Source organism: Bos indicus x Bos taurus, chromosome 19, assembly GCF_003369695.1.
Source record: "Bos indicus x Bos taurus breed Angus x Brahman F1 hybrid chromosome 19, Bos_hybrid_MaternalHap_v2.0, whole genome shotgun sequence".
NCBI classification, from domain to species: Eukaryota; Metazoa; Chordata; class Mammalia; order Artiodactyla; family Bovidae; genus Bos; species Bos indicus x Bos taurus.
In genome coordinates, this window is record NC_040094.1 from 18,258,885 (window position 1) to 18,276,292 (window position 17,408).

The 17,408-nt window shown below is 51.2% G+C and overlaps 1 protein-coding gene across 2 annotated transcripts in view; it reads left to right on the forward strand.

Annotated features, from left to right (window-relative positions):
• The window catches only part of ASIC2 (acid sensing ion channel subunit 2), a 1,207,018-nt gene that overhangs the window by 1,183,776 nt on the left and 5,834 nt on the right, over window positions 1–17,408 (forward strand). For both annotated transcript variants that reach the window (XM_027517981.1, XM_027517980.1), the window contains exons 4-8: window positions 6,018–6,168; window positions 8,680–8,736; window positions 10,419–10,572; window positions 12,620–12,711; window positions 16,671–16,750. In XM_027517981.1, the coding sequence (XP_027373782.1) occupies window positions 6,018–6,168; window positions 8,680–8,736; window positions 10,419–10,572; window positions 12,620–12,711; window positions 16,671–16,750 (534 nt within the window). The remainder of the gene's footprint in view (window positions 1–6,017; window positions 6,169–8,679; window positions 8,737–10,418; window positions 10,573–12,619; window positions 12,712–16,670; window positions 16,751–17,408) is intronic.

The window sequence follows — 17,408 nt, forward strand, 5'->3', positions numbered from 1 at the left end:
TTGATCATCTGAGAGCAGCCCACCCTCTGCCCACCCTTTCTCCCAGTTTGTATCAAATAAGACACAGAGGCTCAAAACCTGGAAGATTCTGGAGGCGTTTCAGCAGCTCTCTGGTCCATATGCCTTGCTTTATGCAGCAGGAAAGTGAGGTTCACAGGTTACCACTCCTGCCTGAGGAACCATGTAAGTCACTGGAACCTCACGGGGTGTTCAAACTCTGCACTGTAAGCCTTGGGATTCCTGCGAGATGCTTGGGGGTCGCCGCAAGGGCCAGGAGACTGAGTATGAGACTCTGGGCTCCCCATCCCCTACCTGCACCCACAGCAGCTCTTCTTTGCTTGTTTATTATATTGGTGTTCATGTCATATTTGATTTGAAGGGAGGGAAAGTTTTATGGCTTTTGAAAGTCAGGAGTTTTGCAGTCTGAAAGACCTGGAATCAATGTAATCTGTGACCCAGGGAAATGGGGCATAACCCGACTGAGCCTCAGTTTCTTCATCTGTTTAATGGGGATAACAATATCAACCTTGCTGCTCGATGAGAAGATAAAATGAGAAAACTCAAAGGGCCGGCACAGAGCCTAACACATGGACGGCACCCAATAACAGGGCTTCACTTCTTCCTAGAAGCCCCAGCAACGCTCCTCTCACGACGCTACCTGTTAATTTCACTTCTTACACAATCACGAAGAAACGGTCAAAACCACAGCGTGCTAGCTAGCTTCCCAGTTAATCAAAGGTTGATAGAGATCCCAGAGAGACTTCAGAAGTAACAGAAAATACATGTGCATCACGAGTCGTCAGGGTGTGTTTCTGCATTTCTGGTCAAAGCACGGCAGGGGTCTCTGTTGCCAGGTCACTGTACAAGGTGAGACAGAGCCCTGGTAAGGAGATAAGATGCCAACAACATCTTCAGTTTATTCAGATCTGTTATTCACCAGACACTCTTGGAGATGTTTTCCTCTTATTACAGAACAAGGCAGAAAAAAATCTTAACATTTGGCTTTAGAATTCCACCCAGGGAGGAAAGTGCGTTTCCTTGAGACTCCATAGGAGAGGATGTTGCCACGCACCAAGATGTCACAGGATGATGCAGCTACTTAAGAATATGTGGGTTCTGCTTCTGGAAAGGATGGCAAAGCAGATGAGGAGAGAGGAGAGCAGGAGGGAGAGAAGGAAGGGAAGGAGGAACATGGAGAGGGGTTAGGCTTAGGCAAGGAGAAGGGGCTTTGCTCTGATGTAGACCCTCCTCCAACTCTGACATCTTCCATATAATCTAACACCCTGGGAGAACGGGCTTTCATGAAAATGAATGCGGGGCTGAGTTTTGCATCCCATCCATATGACCCAGAACAGAGACCGGAAGACATCAGCCAAGGGTGACAGCTGGCTTACACACACCTTGTGTTCAAAACCCACAGTGTCCCTCTGAAGTAGTTAATATCTCAGGGTGTTTCTCATGCAGAAAGGGCAAGTCCCCCACTAAGCAAATGGCAGAGTCAGGATTCCAATCCAGCTGGGTCTGAGCACAGAGCGCGTGCTCCTACGATGGGTCCTCCCAGCGGACAGGGAACCAGGATCCCAGCCAGGTGGGTTACCGAGGAAGAAGTAGAAGCCAGGCAGTTCAGAACAAAGACCCCAAGCCAGCCCTGGGAAGGAGCCGGCAAGAGAATTCCAGAGTCTAAAAGGATTGGGTCCAGGTGATCATGGTGTCCAGTGCCTAAATCAAAAGGCCAAGCGGCTGACACAACAAAAGAGTCGGGTGGGTGCCAGCTAAGCTCAGTGGGCATCGCTTCTTGTCTCCCTCTTCCTGTCTCTCTCCTCTGGTCTTTCCTACCCTTTCCAGGAGTAGGAGGAACATATTAATATACAGTCTCATCACTGTCCCAGCGTCCTCCCTAAAGGGGCATCGTAGCCAAGGCCTTAGAGTGTGGGTTGCAGACACAAGGAAAAGGCCAACGGAGCTTAGCAACTGGTGGCTCAGTTCAGTTCAATCGCTCAGTTCAGTCCGACCTCTTTGCAACCCCATGAATCACAGCGCACCAGGCCTCCCTGTCCATCACCAACTCCCGCAGTTCACTCAAACTCATGTCCATCGAGTCGGTGATGCCATCCAGCCATCTCATCCTCTGTCGTCCCCTTCTCCTCCTGCCCACAATCCTTCCCAGCATCAGGGTCTTTTCCAATAAGTCAACTGGTGGCTCAGAAAACAAAGAATCTGCCTACCATGCAGGAGACCCAGGTTCAATCCCTGGGGTGGGAAGATCCCCTGGAGAAGGAAATGGCAATCCACTCCAGTATTCTCGCCTGGAGAATCCCCTGGACAGAGGAGCCTCGGGGCTGCAGCCCATGGGTTTGCAAAAAGTCGGACTCGACTGAGCCACTGGCTGACTCCCTCCAGGCATCTCTGACTATGGGCAGCCAGGCTGACTGCAGCGCCACCTGCTGGCACACCTCAGAATCTGCGGGCTGGGAGAGGCTGGGGAAGCCAGCAGCTGAGGAACAGCATAGGCTATCCCAGCACAGGGAGGGTGCAAACACCAGTTTCTCTATAAAATGAAAAAGTCTGTGGAGAAAGGCCTCAAGACAGTGGAGCAACGACAGGCAAGCACCAGGGTATTCTATCACAAAAGTTCTGGGATCTTGGCTTAGCTCATAAATGTAAGCAATTGTGCAAAGCCACTGGTTCCATGGCATAATGGGGGTCGGCGGTGGGGGGAAGCTAAGGATGGATGAGTTGTCAAGTAAAGGCAGGAACACTTTAAGACTCAATCCTGAGCATCTCTCCTCTATCCCTGAGCTGGCTCATCCGCCCAACAGCTTCAAGGTCCACCAGAACCCTCCCCCCATTTACATCTCCACCCCAGATCTCCGTCCCCAGCTTCAGACCCCTAGAATAGCTGTCTGAGTACCATCTCGACTTGGATGTCTGCATTGACAGGAGTCTGTATCATAATAAACCCAACACAAAATCACTTGAGCCAAAAAAGGATGGAGATTTTCTGGTCTGTAAAACCAGATTGTAAGGACAGCAGAGGTGGGGCTGGTCTATTTGTTGAAGGAACGAAAGGGCAGAAAAGCATGAAGACATTTGTTAGGGGGAAGAAGATAGGAACCAAGTCTCAGGGGACCGACTAGCTGCTGGGCATTTATCTCATTTAGACCGATGAGGAGGCTAAAATCTGGGCCTGGAGAATGGGGGTTTCATCACTTATTCAAAGTCACAGAGCTAGTCCATGAAACAGTGGGATTCGAGGTTCTGTCTGACTTGTTCCACTGTCTCTGATTTTCAGATTAAAATTATAGATGTAGAAACAGACTCACAGACTTAGAGAATGATCTTATGGTTACCACAGGGGAAGGGATACTTAGGGAGTTTGAGATGGACATGTACACACTGCTAGATTTAAAATGATTAACCAACAAGGTCTTATGGTATAGCACAGGGAACTCTGTTCAATATTATGCGGCAACCAGCATGGGAGAGGAGTTTGAGGGAGACTGTGTATGTACGGCTGAGTCCTTTTGCTGTGCACTTGAAATTGTCACAATGCTGTTGATCTGTTATACGCCAATACAAAATAAAAAGTTTAAAAATAAATAAAAATTTAAAATTATAGACGTAGGGTCTATGGCTAGGCATAAGGGCTTAAGAGATTTTTGAATCCCCAATGGTACCTGCAATGCTTGAGTCTCTCTCTTCCCATCCCAGCCAGGTAGTTGTATGGTTTCTGCTTGCACACCCTTCATGATGGGGAGCTCACCCTCAAGAGAGTGATTTTATTATTGAATCATAAGAGTAGGTTGCAAAGTTGAGACAGAGTGTATCCTTCTTCAGCGTTAAAGAAGGGAAGGCAGGGGCTGTGCCTACCGCCGTGTCTGCAACATCAATCAATGTGATCGCCCTCCCCACTTCCCTCAGTACACCTGTTCTTGTGTCTGTCTTTCCCTGGGGATTCCAAGAAACAAATCTAATTCTTCTTCCCGGAGACAGCCCTTCAGATATTTGAAGACAGTGCTTCAGGGTCCCCCTGAGGCATTGCTTACCCAGGATAAATAGTCCAACCCACTTTCAGACACCCGTTGGAAAGCAAGAGTTGATGCTGTTCACACTGCAATTTTCCAGCTGCTGCTGTGGGAGGCTTCAGAAAAGCTGATGGGACGAACGATAAACCAGCCCCTGCAGGGAAGCCACAGTATCTGGATCACGCGTGCATGCGTGCTCAGTCATGTCCAACTCTCTGCAACCCCGTGGACTGTAGCCCGCCAGGCTCCTCTCTCCGTGGAATTCTCCAGGAAAGACTATTGGAGTGGGTTGCCATTTCCTACTCCAGGGGATCTTCCCCACCCAAGGATCAAACCCGAGTCTCTTGCATCTTCTGCATTGGCAAGAGGATTCTTGACTACTGGTGCCACCTGGGAAGCCCCAGGTCTGGATCATGACCTTTGCATTAAAAAAGGGCGGGGGTGACTAACCCTGAACAAACGGTGGCCCATCCACAGAGCTTCACCTGCTACATTCTAGGTTCATCCACTGTGGGAAACCGTTTTAGAGGAAAAATAAATGAGTCTCTCCCAAAATGATTTTACATCATTTTAGACCTCCAGTCTTGTCAAAAGTCATTATGAATTCTTCCCAAATCCAGTTTGTGTGCTTATGGATCCAATAGTGAGCAACTTGGGGACCCAGTCCATCCTAATCATACACTATCAAACCTACTCGTCAACCCTCCCAATTTACAGATGGGGAAGCTGAGGTCCAGAGGAGAGCAGTGACTTATCCAAAGTTGTTCAGGAAATCTGCAAAATCCTGGTCTGCTCATGAATTCCAAAGAAAGATGAGAGAGTAATGCAAACCTTCAGGGGAAAGAAAGAAGAAATGAGCTGTAGGAAAAAACAAAAGAGAAAAGCTCTGAAAGGTCCTCTCTGGAGTGTTTTTCTCTCTCTCTTGTGTCAATTTCCTATAGAGACACAGAGACAATGTAATAGTACATATACAAGCAAGGTTGAAGTCAGAGAATCCTGGGTCCACATGCTGACTCTGCCAGTGACTTTGTGCATGACCTTGGACAGGCTACTTAACCTTTCTTTTTATTTTTTCTTTTATTTATTTACTTGACCATGCCGTGCGTCATGCAGGATCTTAGTTCCCTGGCCAGGAATTGAACCACACCTACTGCAGTGGAAGCGTGGAATGTTAACCACTGGAGTGCCGGGGAAGTCCCTATTAACCTGTCTTATACTCAGTTTCCTCCCAAATAAAATTATAACAGGAACATCTCCCTCAAAGGAATCCTGAAAGCCTTAAAATAAAATATAAAGAGATTTTTGGTTCTCAGTTACGGTGGAGCAACTTTTACAAGGCTAACTAACCCTCCTGGAACTAACAGTTATAAACTCTAGGCAAAAGATTTCAAAAGTACTACTTTATGGGAGGGAGACTAAAAACAGGGAGGAACTGGAATGTTTATACAGACCTTGAAGGAAGGGAACCACCCTGGATGAAACACACATTTATCAATATTTATCGGATCGCTCCTTTCAGAACACATCAACTTCTAAGGAAATATTATAGATATAGCTCAAGCAGAAAGCAGTCATAATGGAGTTAAAAAGTCTCAAGCCAGAGTTCAGGGTTGCCAGAAAAGCTAAAAAATGGGGAGAAAAACCCTAGAAAGGAGGGAGGGACCCACAGAGCCCTTATCCCACTTCTCTGCTGTGGAGAAATGCAAGACAACAAATTGTGGACGTGGGAAGATGCAGCTGGGATAAAAGACTTTGAGAAGATCAGCATTTATAGGGAAGGTTATAAAAGATAAGATAGGAAAACTGGTTTTGGAGCCAGATGTTGAAGGCCTGGGAGGTCCTTGCAGTTTAGGCTGTCACGCAGTAGTTGATCAATTAATTGTTTATTAATTGCATAAGTGAATGAAGGATGTGTTCCACTGAATGTGCCACTGGATGTGTTGCAGCTGAAGCTCCAGGGCTGACTGCTGACCCCTGCTTCCTGTCTTGCAGCTCACATACCTGCCCCCGCCGTGGGGCGAGTGCCGGTCCTCCGAGATGGGGCTCGACTTCTTCCCTGTTTACAGCATCACCGCCTGTAGGATCGACTGTGAGACCCGCTACATCGTGGAGAACTGCAACTGTCGCATGGTCCACATGCCAGGTCAGTGCCGGGGGAGGGCGGCCACAGGGCACCCGGGACCGCTTGCGACCTTCTTTGCATTTCTCACCCGATGGGACACTCTTCACCCGCTCCACAAGGATGCCAAGGGATGCTGTTCTGGGAAGACGGTTATTTGATGTGCAGACATTTCGGGGGCAGGTGGGAACATCCAGTCTGGCAACCAAGGCAATATTCCTGGTCTCCAGAGTGGACAGAAGCTTGGAGAGCATTCCTCCCAGTGTTCAATACGTTTGCTAGCTGCTTGCTCTTCTTCCCTCCTAGAGCTTAGTGACCACATATCCAGATGCTTACAATTCTCCCATCCTGGTGTGGTACACATTCAGACACCCAGATGTTTATTGCTTTCCTCCAGGTATTTCCCTTCTTGCATACAAATGTCTGGCACTCTTTCAAGTGGGGCAAGAGTCCATCAGCCAGCAAATGAACGCGTGTGTCCTGACATTTCTGTTGTCAGACTAACAATGCACATAGCCATCACTAGAGGCAGTCGGCTTGTCACAGCTAGCAGGGGTTGGTGCTGACTGGGGCAGGAAGAGCTTGATTGAGGCTACAATCAGTGGCCTTGGCTTCCAACTCAGCTCCCGCCACATGACTACTGTGTGACCTGGCACAAGTTACTAAACGTCTCTGTTCTTACCTCCATCGTCTTTAAAACACAAACGTTTGCTGTGAGGGTAAAATTAAGCTAAGATATAAAAATGCTTTGTTGGGAATCCCCTGGAGGCCCAGTGGTTAGGATTCTGAGCTTCCAGTGCAAGGGGGCCTGGCTTTGATCTCTGGTCAGGGAACTAAGATCCCAGAGTGCAGCCAAAAAAAAAATGCTTTGTCAATTGCAAATGTCAGTGGTGACTGTGTTAACACATGGGGAAAGGGAATTGAGAGTACTGCTGACTGAAGACCTACTATGTGCAGGGAACTTTACTATTGTATTTCATGGCTATTGTTTCATGATTATATCATACTTTAAGTTTATCTAACTAAATCCTGACCTTGGACATTTCGCTCATTACCAATTGTTTTCTGTCATAACCAATGCTGAAATGAACATCCTTAGAGCTAAATTCTGAACGATTGCATTAGGAATCAGTAATTTCTCTAGTAATCTAAATTTAGGATTATCAATCTTTAAAATTGCCTCTGAGAAGCAGGCAAAGACAGAATGGAATAGAAGACAAAACAAAAAGAGAAACATATCAGTTACATTCTTATTATTAGAAAAGAGGAACCATTTCAGTTCTTCAGCTCTTGGGGAAAAAAAGTGTTTAGGGAAAAAATAAGAGGAGGATATTGTGGTGAACTTTGACATTTGTTGTTGTTCAGTTGCTAAGTTGTGTCTGACTTTTTGCGACCCCATGGACTGCAGCACACCAGGCCTCTCTTGTCCCTCACCATCTTCCAGAGTTCACCTGAGTTCATGCCCATCAAGTCGGTGATGCCATCCAACCCTCTCATCCTCTGCCGTCCCCTTCTCCTTTTGCCTTCAACCTTTCCCAGCATCAGGGTCTTTTCCAATGAGTTGGCTTTGACTTTAGCATGTGCGAAAAGAAAAAACAAAGTTTCTGGATTTCTACAGAGACCAGAGAGAATCGAGCACTGGTAAATGCTATCTGGGCATCCCTGTGGCTCGGTGGTAAAGATTCTGCCTGCCAGTGCCAGAGATGCGGGTTCACTCCCTGGATTGGGAAGGTCACCTGGAAAAGGAAATGGCAACCAATTCCAGTAGTCTTGCCTGGAGAATTCCATGGACAGAGAAGCCTGGCAGACTACAGTCCACAGGATCACAAAGAGTCAGACACAACCGAGAGACTAAACAACAAACACGCTACCGGCCTGATGCTCAGACTGCGTCACCGGCCAGTGAGGTTTCCCCATGGAACCTGAGCCCAAGCAGGCAGGAGAGATTTTAATCGCTCCCCACATGACACTGTTACTGGCATCTCAGTTATAATGTGGAATGAAGGGCACAGCAAAGAGGAGGCTGACCAAGCAGCCTTCCTCACCTACGGCAGCATGCTGTGATGGAAAGAGCCCTGGGCTCGGGAGCACACAGACCTGGGCTCCAAGCCCACCGCCATCACTGCAGGCCTGGGAGAGCAGGACACTTAAACCTCAATTCTCTCATCAATAAAACAGACACTGTAGTTCCTATTTCCAAAGGTACCTAAGTGGGTTAAAGGGGACAATGCATGCCCAGCGCTTAGTAGATACTTGCCACTGCCTCCCTATGTCAACACTTTCCTTTCACCTGTATGAACCAGGCTGTCCGACCTGGGGGAAATTAGCTAGATGGCTCCTGTTATCACAGAGAGGATCAGAGCCCAGTCTTCTGGTCCCCCACTATCCCCTGGCAGTCCTGATTGACAGCTGCCTTCTGACTGTCCACTGGTGAACTGCGACCCTTCCCGAGTACCCCGATGCAATCCCTTCCCCCGGCCCAAGGAGGGGAGGGGTTGCTGCCTGAGTACCTCTCCCTGTCTTTCTTCTTTGCAGGGGATGCCCCTTTCTGTACCCCTGAGCAGCACAAGGAGTGTGCAGAGCCTGCCCTAGGTCAGTACCAGGGGCCCAGTGGAATGATGGGGGTGGGGGCTGCGATTGAGACCTTGGAGCCCTTCCAGGTGTGGGAAAGGGAAATAGGGAAGGGTGAGGGGGAAAGAGGCTGGACAGGGTGGCATCCCGGCAGGGACAGGAGAGGGAGGTGGAGAGGAGGAAGGAGAGAAGGGTGGGCGAGGGAACTGATGCTAGTGATGAGGGTGGAAACCCAAGTAAGGAGAGAAAGGAGGCAGAGAGGTGGGGACAGAGAAGGAGTGAGTTTTGGGGCCGCAGAGAGCACTGAGGAATGCAGAGGAGCAGGCAGAGATGGAGAGAGGATGGACAGTGGGCACCGAGTGGGCGCCAAAGGAGCTTGGCGATACCTCCTGGCACACACCCTGGAGGTTATTCCCAAGCTGTCCTCTCTGCATTGTTCCCTTGAGCCAGGAGAGGTGAGGTCAGGCAGAGGGGTGAGGCCCAGTGTGCATTGCTCAGGGACACAGGGGAGGCAGGAGCACCCCCACCACGGCCTCTGCTCCTGGGGGTTTGTTGGCCCACCCCACTTCCCACCCCAGGAACCTTCCAGTGACGGGGATCACACCAACAAGCTGCAACCCCAGAGCGTGACCCACTCCACACGCCCGCCTCTCCGGGATCTGGGAAATGATTTACAAGCAAGACAAGCAGTGGGTATTTAAGTCATCCGGACTCAAGTTTGTTCAGCAGTTGTACTTGCTGGATCTAAGTCGAGTAGTTCTGGACTCGCATGTCCAGATGCCTCCAGGAGGGCTGGTTGGAAAGAGGGACTTCCGGTGAACACAAAGACTCACTCTGTGTCCTCAACCAGCTGGCAGAGGCGGTGGGTGCTGGCTATGGAGCCCCCCAAGGGAAAACCACGGAGCCTAGGGGTTCAGATGCAGTGGCCTCCCACACTTGCCTGTGATGAACAGCCCCCTTTGCAGATGAGATCTGAAGCTGAGAGCAGAGAAGACAGCCCTGGGATGGTCAAAGGTCCAGGACTCCCTTGGAGCCCCTGCTTCCAAAGTGGTGCCCATACTCACAAAAGTTAACCTAACAGTAAAGGAAGCAGGAGGAACACAGAACCAAGAGTAACAGAGAAAGGACTTCCCCGGGGGTCCAGTGGTGAAGAATCCACCTGCCAGTGCGGAGGACTCGGGTTCAATCCCTGGTCCACATGCCGAGGAGCAACTAAGCCCCCGTGTGCCATAACTAACGAAGCCCATTTGCCCTAGAGCCCGTGATCCACAACAAAAGAAGCCACCCCACTGAGAACCAGAGAGAAGCCCCTGCTCGCCACAACTAGAGAAAAGCCCACGTGTAGCAACGAAGACCCAGCAGAGCCAAAAATAATAAGTAAATAAATATTAAATTTAAAAACTCAGCTGAAATGGATGCAGAAATTATTCAGATAATAGAGTTAGTTGACAAGTACATTAAAAGAGTTATTTTTTTTAAAAGAGAGTAACATAGAAACAGTGGGCACTTTTATGACCGCTCATACCCCCATCAACCTCCAGCAAACGCCCAGCCCCACTTCTCTCCACAGCCCCTCACCCTTCATTCACACAGAGGGCACCTCCTCCTCTTCTCTGCTGCAGGAACCTGGGACCCGGCTACTCTGGGCCCAGAGGTCCCAGTCCCCTGCACTCCACTCAGCCCTGCCTCCCTCTCCCCTGCAGGTCTGCTGGCAGAAAAGGACAGTAATTACTGTCTCTGCAGGACCCCCTGCAACCTGACCCGCTACAACAAAGAGCTCTCCATGGTGAAGATCCCCAGCAAGACATCAGCCAAGTACCTCGAGAAGAAATTTAACAAATCAGAAAAATATATCTCGTAAGCTAAGTGGACATGGTGGAGAGGGGTGGGGGGAGGAGGGACCAGGAAAAAATGGGGAGGAGGGGGGACAGTCAAGGAAGAGGACAAAGGTAAGCAGTTAGTTCCATCTGGCAGACGTTAATTGAGCACCTGCTCTTGGCCAAGTTCTGTGCTCAGACTCAGAGTATGAAGACAAAGCATGTTAAGAGGCAGCGCCATCTTTCAGGAGCTTACAGACCCGCAGAGAGACAAATACAACATTGAAAGCTGTCCAGGCTGGTGCATATAATAAGAGAGGTTGTTGGCCGTACCCTGCAGAGGGGTGCTGTCAAGGAAAGTTTCAGAGGTGTTTTAACAGGATGCAGAAGAGTCTTCCAGGCAGAGTTTGCATATTCTGTTCCCTCTGCCTAGAATGCTTTTCCTCTCACTCTTCACCCAACTGGTTCCTCGGTTCGCAGGTCTCCATTTAAATGTCATGTCTTTGGACCAATAATTTAGGCCCCCTCCTGTCATTCTTCTCTTGAAACACTCAAGTGTGTTCCTTTATAATACTCGCCACTGTGTGTAATTCAATATTCACGTGGCTGTTTCCTTCAATTACCTGCCTGCCTCTTGAGGGCACGAACCTTTCTTTTTTGTTCTCTGCTGTGGAGTGTCTGGCACAGAGTTGATGCTCAAAAAAATAATCTTTGAACAAAATAAATGAAAGGAAGACACAGGAGAAGAGGGTGTCACAAGAGTACAGCAAAAGGAAGCCGGGGGAGGTGGATGTGGGTCTTATAGGCTGAGCTGGGCAGGGGTGGGAGTCAGGGAGTAGATTTGATCCTAAGAGGGTAGGGAGCCACAGAAGAGCTTCAGGTAGGCAAGTGATAGGGTCTCATCTGCATTTTAGACCACGTGTTCTATGGTAGAACCTTCTAGAAATGTTCTATCTCCATGATGTCCTATGTGGTGGCCACTGGCCATCTGTGACCATTGAGCATTTTAAAGGCAGCCTGGCTGACCGAAGCACTGGATGCTAATTCTGTGTTATGTGGGTTAGTCTAGAGGTTTTAGAAGACCTGGTTAGGAGGATGGATGAGCAGACAGATGGGCAGAAGGGAGCCTGGTGGAAGGCAGTTGTCATAAACCAGGCAAGAGATGGTGGATAGCTCCTGGGTGAGCCCCGGGTGGAGAGGGCTCCTCTCGCTCCCACCCCCGCCCCCATCAGGTCTACAAACCTGACTGCCACCCCACCTTAGTTCACATGAGCTCCTCTGGCCCCCAAGGCACATGATGGATGCAGGGTGTTAATTTCAACCCTCCTCCAGCCTCTCCCTCCCACACAGTCACCAGTTCTCATCCTGGGACGGTGTGTGCCCCTTGAGGGCAAGAGACACTAAGAGCATTAGTGAGCAGCATCAAAGAATCAGGGTAACTATCGATAGAGGAGGGGCCAGGCCCTGCAGCTGCAAACATTCTGCTGACGGTAATGGCTTCTCTCACCAAGATGTTTCTCATGAATACAAGTGCCCCAAAGAGCAGAAGGGAATCAAGGTGCTTCTGCCAGAAAACCCCACAGCCAGATCCCTGGCTCCTGCAGCTAACTTGGTGATGCTGGGGTAGGGCCCCCACCAGAAGAAGCTTGTCATCAATCTCAGTAAGAACTGAGGGCCTCCCCAGGGTGGGCAGGGGAGGTAAGTTGGGGGCAGGCAAGCAAGCCTTGTTAAGTGAGTTCTGAGCTCACTTGCACATAAGGACCCAGGCAGACCATCTGGGGCATAGAGACCTGGAGGCCTGGGGCAGGACTCCTGGAAAAGGGGGCAGAGAGAGGGTGGGTTAGTGATAAGGGGCCAAGGGGAGAGAGCTAGCATACCCCTCCAGGCCCATGAAGAGCAGTGGGCTGGGAATCACGACTTCCAGGTTCAAACTCCAGCTCTGTGGCTAACCGGCTCTAACTTTGAGCCCGTTGTCTCACTTCCCTGGGCCTCTGTTTCCCTTTCTGTCCATGGGAAAATCGTATGATATGATCCCTGTGGATCCTGATGATTCTCACCACGTGTGACACTGAACGTTTCCCCTGCAGAGAAAACATCCTCGTTTTGGATATATTTTTTGAAGCTCTCAATTATGAGACCATCGAACAGAAGAAGGCATATGAAGTTGCTGCCTTACTTGGTAAGTCAGAGTGTCCATTGCACAAATGCCCAATCTCATGGGGATGGACAGGGTCTCAAAGAGTTGGACACAACTGAAGCAACTTAGCACGCATGTGTGCATGCATTATAACATGAGGCTTCCCAGCTGGCTCAGACGGTAAAGAAAGGGGGTTTGCCCATGATGCAGGAGACGCAAGTTCAATCCCTGGGTCAGGAAGATCCCCTGGAGAAGGAAATGGCAACCCACTCCACTATGCTGGCCTGAAAAATCCCATGGACAGAGGAGCCTGGCGGGCTACAGTCCATGGGGTCACAAAGAGTCAGACACCACTGAGCAACTGAGCACACAAGGGGATGGGAGGAAGCGGGGATGGGCAGGTGGGTGGCCTGAGGGTGAATCTATAAGAGTCCAGCCTTTCATCCACTAATTGCTCCCTCTTCCCTTGCACTGCTCCTGCCCCAGAGTGGGAAGCACTCCATGCGGTGGTGTTAGGCCCAGTTCATTCCTTGGTCTAATCTCAGTTTCCCTACTGACACAATGAGGCAGGTGAGCCAGCCATTTTCTCGGGACCCTTCTGGCGCTGCCTTCTTAGATGCCACAGTCTTCTGCCCCCTGATTGGAGTCAGAGCCCTGGGGCCGTGGCAGATAGGTGCAGCGGGGCTGAGCTATGGATGGGTCCAGGCAGCAGATACCACGAAGGTCCCACCCATGGAGGCTCCACCTGGAAAGCAATGTTGCCACGTTGAGAACGCCAGGTGCCCCTGGACTGAGAGCTCTTTGTCAAACACTAAAGAAGGGCCATGTACCCCCAGAAATCTACAAACCTGACCGCCATACCTTAGTTCACATCAGCTCCTGTGGCCCCTAGGGCACATGGTGAATGCAGGGTATTAATTTCAACGGTGTCCCAGCCCAGCTAAATCTAACAAGACCCCAGGGGGTTAAAAGACCTGCCCTGAACCCATCCCCCCAACTCTCACTCACTCTCAAAAAAGGATCCGATGTCTGTGGCTTCGAGGAAAAATCACTCTTGTTGTCTCTGTGAACTGAACCAGGTGAGAGAGGCATCCTGAGCGGGGGGCAGGGGAGACAGACACCTTTTACCTGGCAGTTCAAGGGGAGCACAAGTCAGGGGCTGCGGCACACCAGCCCGGAGAATGTGGGCAGGTGGCTTCACTTCACTGAACCTCAGGTCCCTCGTCTGTAGAATGAGTCTAATAAAACCCTCTGTGAGCTTGCCATGATGGTGAAATGTGATCAAGCCCTAGCCCACAGAAGGCCCATAAACAGTGGTTTCCAGCAACCAGACAGACACTCTCCCAGGAAGCGGCAGACACCGCAGAGTCCCCACTGGGCTAAGGTGGTCATCACTAAGGGCCTTGGAGATGGTTGTGGCCAGAGAGGGACTGTGCTCAGACTCCCAGGATGGGGCGGGGCTTTAGCACCTGTCACCGAGGACACGCCCCCTTCCCTCTGCTCCCCTCCCACACACACGCGTGTGCGCTAGTGCGCACGCGTGCTCTTTCACACGCCCACCGCGGAAAATCTCACTGCCGTCTGTACCTCTCGCGAGAAGAGCGAGTGCCAATTGCAAGCCCTGAGTCAGGAAGTTCACGCTGGCCCCTGTCTTCCCGCCCTGTGGCTGCTTTCCCCTCACTCAGAGAGCACGCCTCACCCCAGCGTACACACATGCACCAGGGTGAGCCACACACACTAGTGCACACGTGCACAGACCCACGTGCAAACCACGCCAACTCCAGAGACACGTAGGTATACACATGCCTACACACCTATACCTGCCATACACAAGCACGCTCACACCTCCTCTACACATTCAGACGCACTGTGCCCACCCCCACAAAGCCACCCCTAGACACACTCGTGTGCCACCTATATAAAGCCATTGGTGGCCAGATGTAAGGCTGCTTCTGTCCCGAACATGCACACACAATGCACCTGGCACGCCCTGCACACTCCGCCACTCGGCTCACACATACACCCACCCCCCACAGGCACGTGCATGTATGCATTCCCCAGTGAGCCTCCATTAAGGACATTAGAGGGGGTGGGGGGAGCGGGAAGGAGGGGGGGGCTCTGGTGAGCCCAACACCAAGTCCCCCTCCACCCCGGGAAGAGCCCCCTTCCCACCATCTCAGTCTGCTCACCTGGGGATGTGCTTGTTGGCCTTCTCCCAGCCATCATCAGGGGAGGAGTGGACAAGTGTGCTCGTCAGAAAGTTCTCAGACCAAGAGGTCAGCCTGGAATCTCCAGGAGGATGGTACACCCACCCCCATCAGGGCCCCCACTCCCAGCGCTCTTCCTAGACCAGCAGCTCACAGTCCCAGAGGTCACAGCTGGAAAGGACTTCACTGTTCATCTCCTCCAACCCTCCCCCAACCACCTCCACCACCAAATGTTCCTGGTAGGCAAAGCTGTTTAGAAGGTCAGGGCTTATCAAAGACACACAGCCAGCTGATGGCCACCCTCCATATTCACAGCCTCAGAGCCCTGTGCTCCAACACACTTCCTCTGGAGCAGAGCGTTTGGGGGCTTTCAGGGGATCAGAACCCCCTTAAAAATCTGATAATAGCTTCCAACATACGGACTCTCCAACTACAAATGCCCAGGTACCCACACATAACGATTTGCATTCAATTCAAGGAGTCTCCAACCATCGGACGCCCCCAAAGGAGAGTGCTTCTCAACCTCTGGTGGGCTGGAGAACCACCTGGGAAGATAAAAATCCTGACCTCCAGTCCCAGAGACTCTGATTGCATAGGCCCCAGGGCTTCCCTGGTGGCTCAGATGGTAAAGAATCCACCTGCAATATGGCAGACTTGGGTTCAAGCCCTGGGTTGGGAAGATCCCCTGGAGGAGGGCATGGCAACCCACTCCAGTATTTTTGCCTGGAGAACCCCCATAGACAGAGGAGCCTGGCGGGCTCCAGTCCATGGGTCTCAAAGAGTCGGACACGACTGAGCGACTAAGCACAACAACAGGTGGGTGCAGGCATCTATACTGATTACAAGTCTCCCGGGAGTTTGATATAAGGGGATCAGAAGACCCCTGGTCAACGGGGTCATACACTCAGGGCAAGAACCTGTACTCTAGAAAGGGACCAAAGGACTCCCCTTGTGGTCCAGTGGTTAAGAATCCACCTGCCAATGCAAGGGTCCAATCCCTGGTCCTGGAAGATCGCACATGCTGTGGAGCAGCTAAGCCTGTGCACCGCAGCTACTGAGCCTGTGCTCTAGAGCCTGCGAGCTGCAAGGCTCACGTGCCTAGAGCCCACGCCCCACGAGAGAAGCCACCGCAGTGAGCAGCCCGCACACCACAGGGAAGAGTAGCCCCTGCTCACCGCAACCAGGGAAAGCCTGTGCCTAGCAATGAAGGCCCAGCACGGCCAAAAATCATAAAAATAAATAAAAAATAAATAGAAAGAAACCAAACATTTACCTTTAGGGAGGGGAGATAGCTTCCAAGGACTTTATCCCAAGGGTCAGAGGGGCCTCAAGGTAGCTTCAAAGGCCCTGTCGTAATTGGGGGTGTCTCTTACGTGCCTGCTCCCAAGACCCCCACTCAGACACACTGACACACGTCTCAGGCTTGACTGTGCCCTCACCCGGGCAGGGACCACACACGTCTCATCTGTTCCCAGCCCGGAGCCAAAGCTGGGCCCCAATGTTGTGGTTCTGAATGGAACTGAACCAGGCCGTCAGCACGGGAGGTCCGTTCCAGGCCCCACAAGTAAACATCCAGGTTAGTTCCCACCCCCATGGGTGCTGAAACCCAGCAGCTCTCAGAGCAGCGCAGTGAGGGAGCAGCTTGTCAAGGGCCTGCCCTCCAGCCACCAGGCCCGGGCCCCACCTCTGGGAAGGGGGCCCCTCTCAGAAAGCTGCTTTCCGAGTTCTCCGTCCATCCACCCTTCCAGAAGCGCTGTCAGGAAAGCCAAGTCTTTCTCTTCTCTCTCTCTCCAGGTGACATTGGTGGTCAGATGGGACTGTTCATTGGTGCTAGTATCCTCACAATACTAGAGCTCTTTGATTATATTTATGAGGTAAGATGCGGGATTGCTTGTGGGGGACCACCAGGCGCCCTCATCCCGCCCCGATGCCCAGAACCAGAGCACGGAGCGGGGAGAGCTCGGCCTCCCTCCACCCAGGGCCGCCTCCCCTCCCTGTGCATGGACACGGTCTGTCCCTGCGCCCCAGGCACCGGGGCGGGGTGGGTGAGAGACGGAAGCTGCAGGCCTGTCCTCGGAGCTGTCTACACCCGCACGCAGGGAGCCGGAGGGATGAGAAGGGGGGATGAGACAGTGCAGGGGCCGGCGCGGAGCCCCTGGGCCTCGTGTGGGGCTTCACGCCTGGGTGTGTCTGCACCCGCACACTCACACCATACACACCACACGCTTATAGCATACGCATACACTACACACACACACACACATACACACCACATGCTTATAGCATACACATACACACCACACACACACACCCCACACGCTTATAGTATACGCATACACAAAATACACACACACACACCCCACATGCTTATAGCATACACATACACAACATACACACACACACCACGCTTATAGTATATGCATACGCAACATACACGCACACACACGCACACACCACACGCTTATAGCATACACATACACAACATACACACACATATACTCCACACACACACACACAACCACACGCTTATAG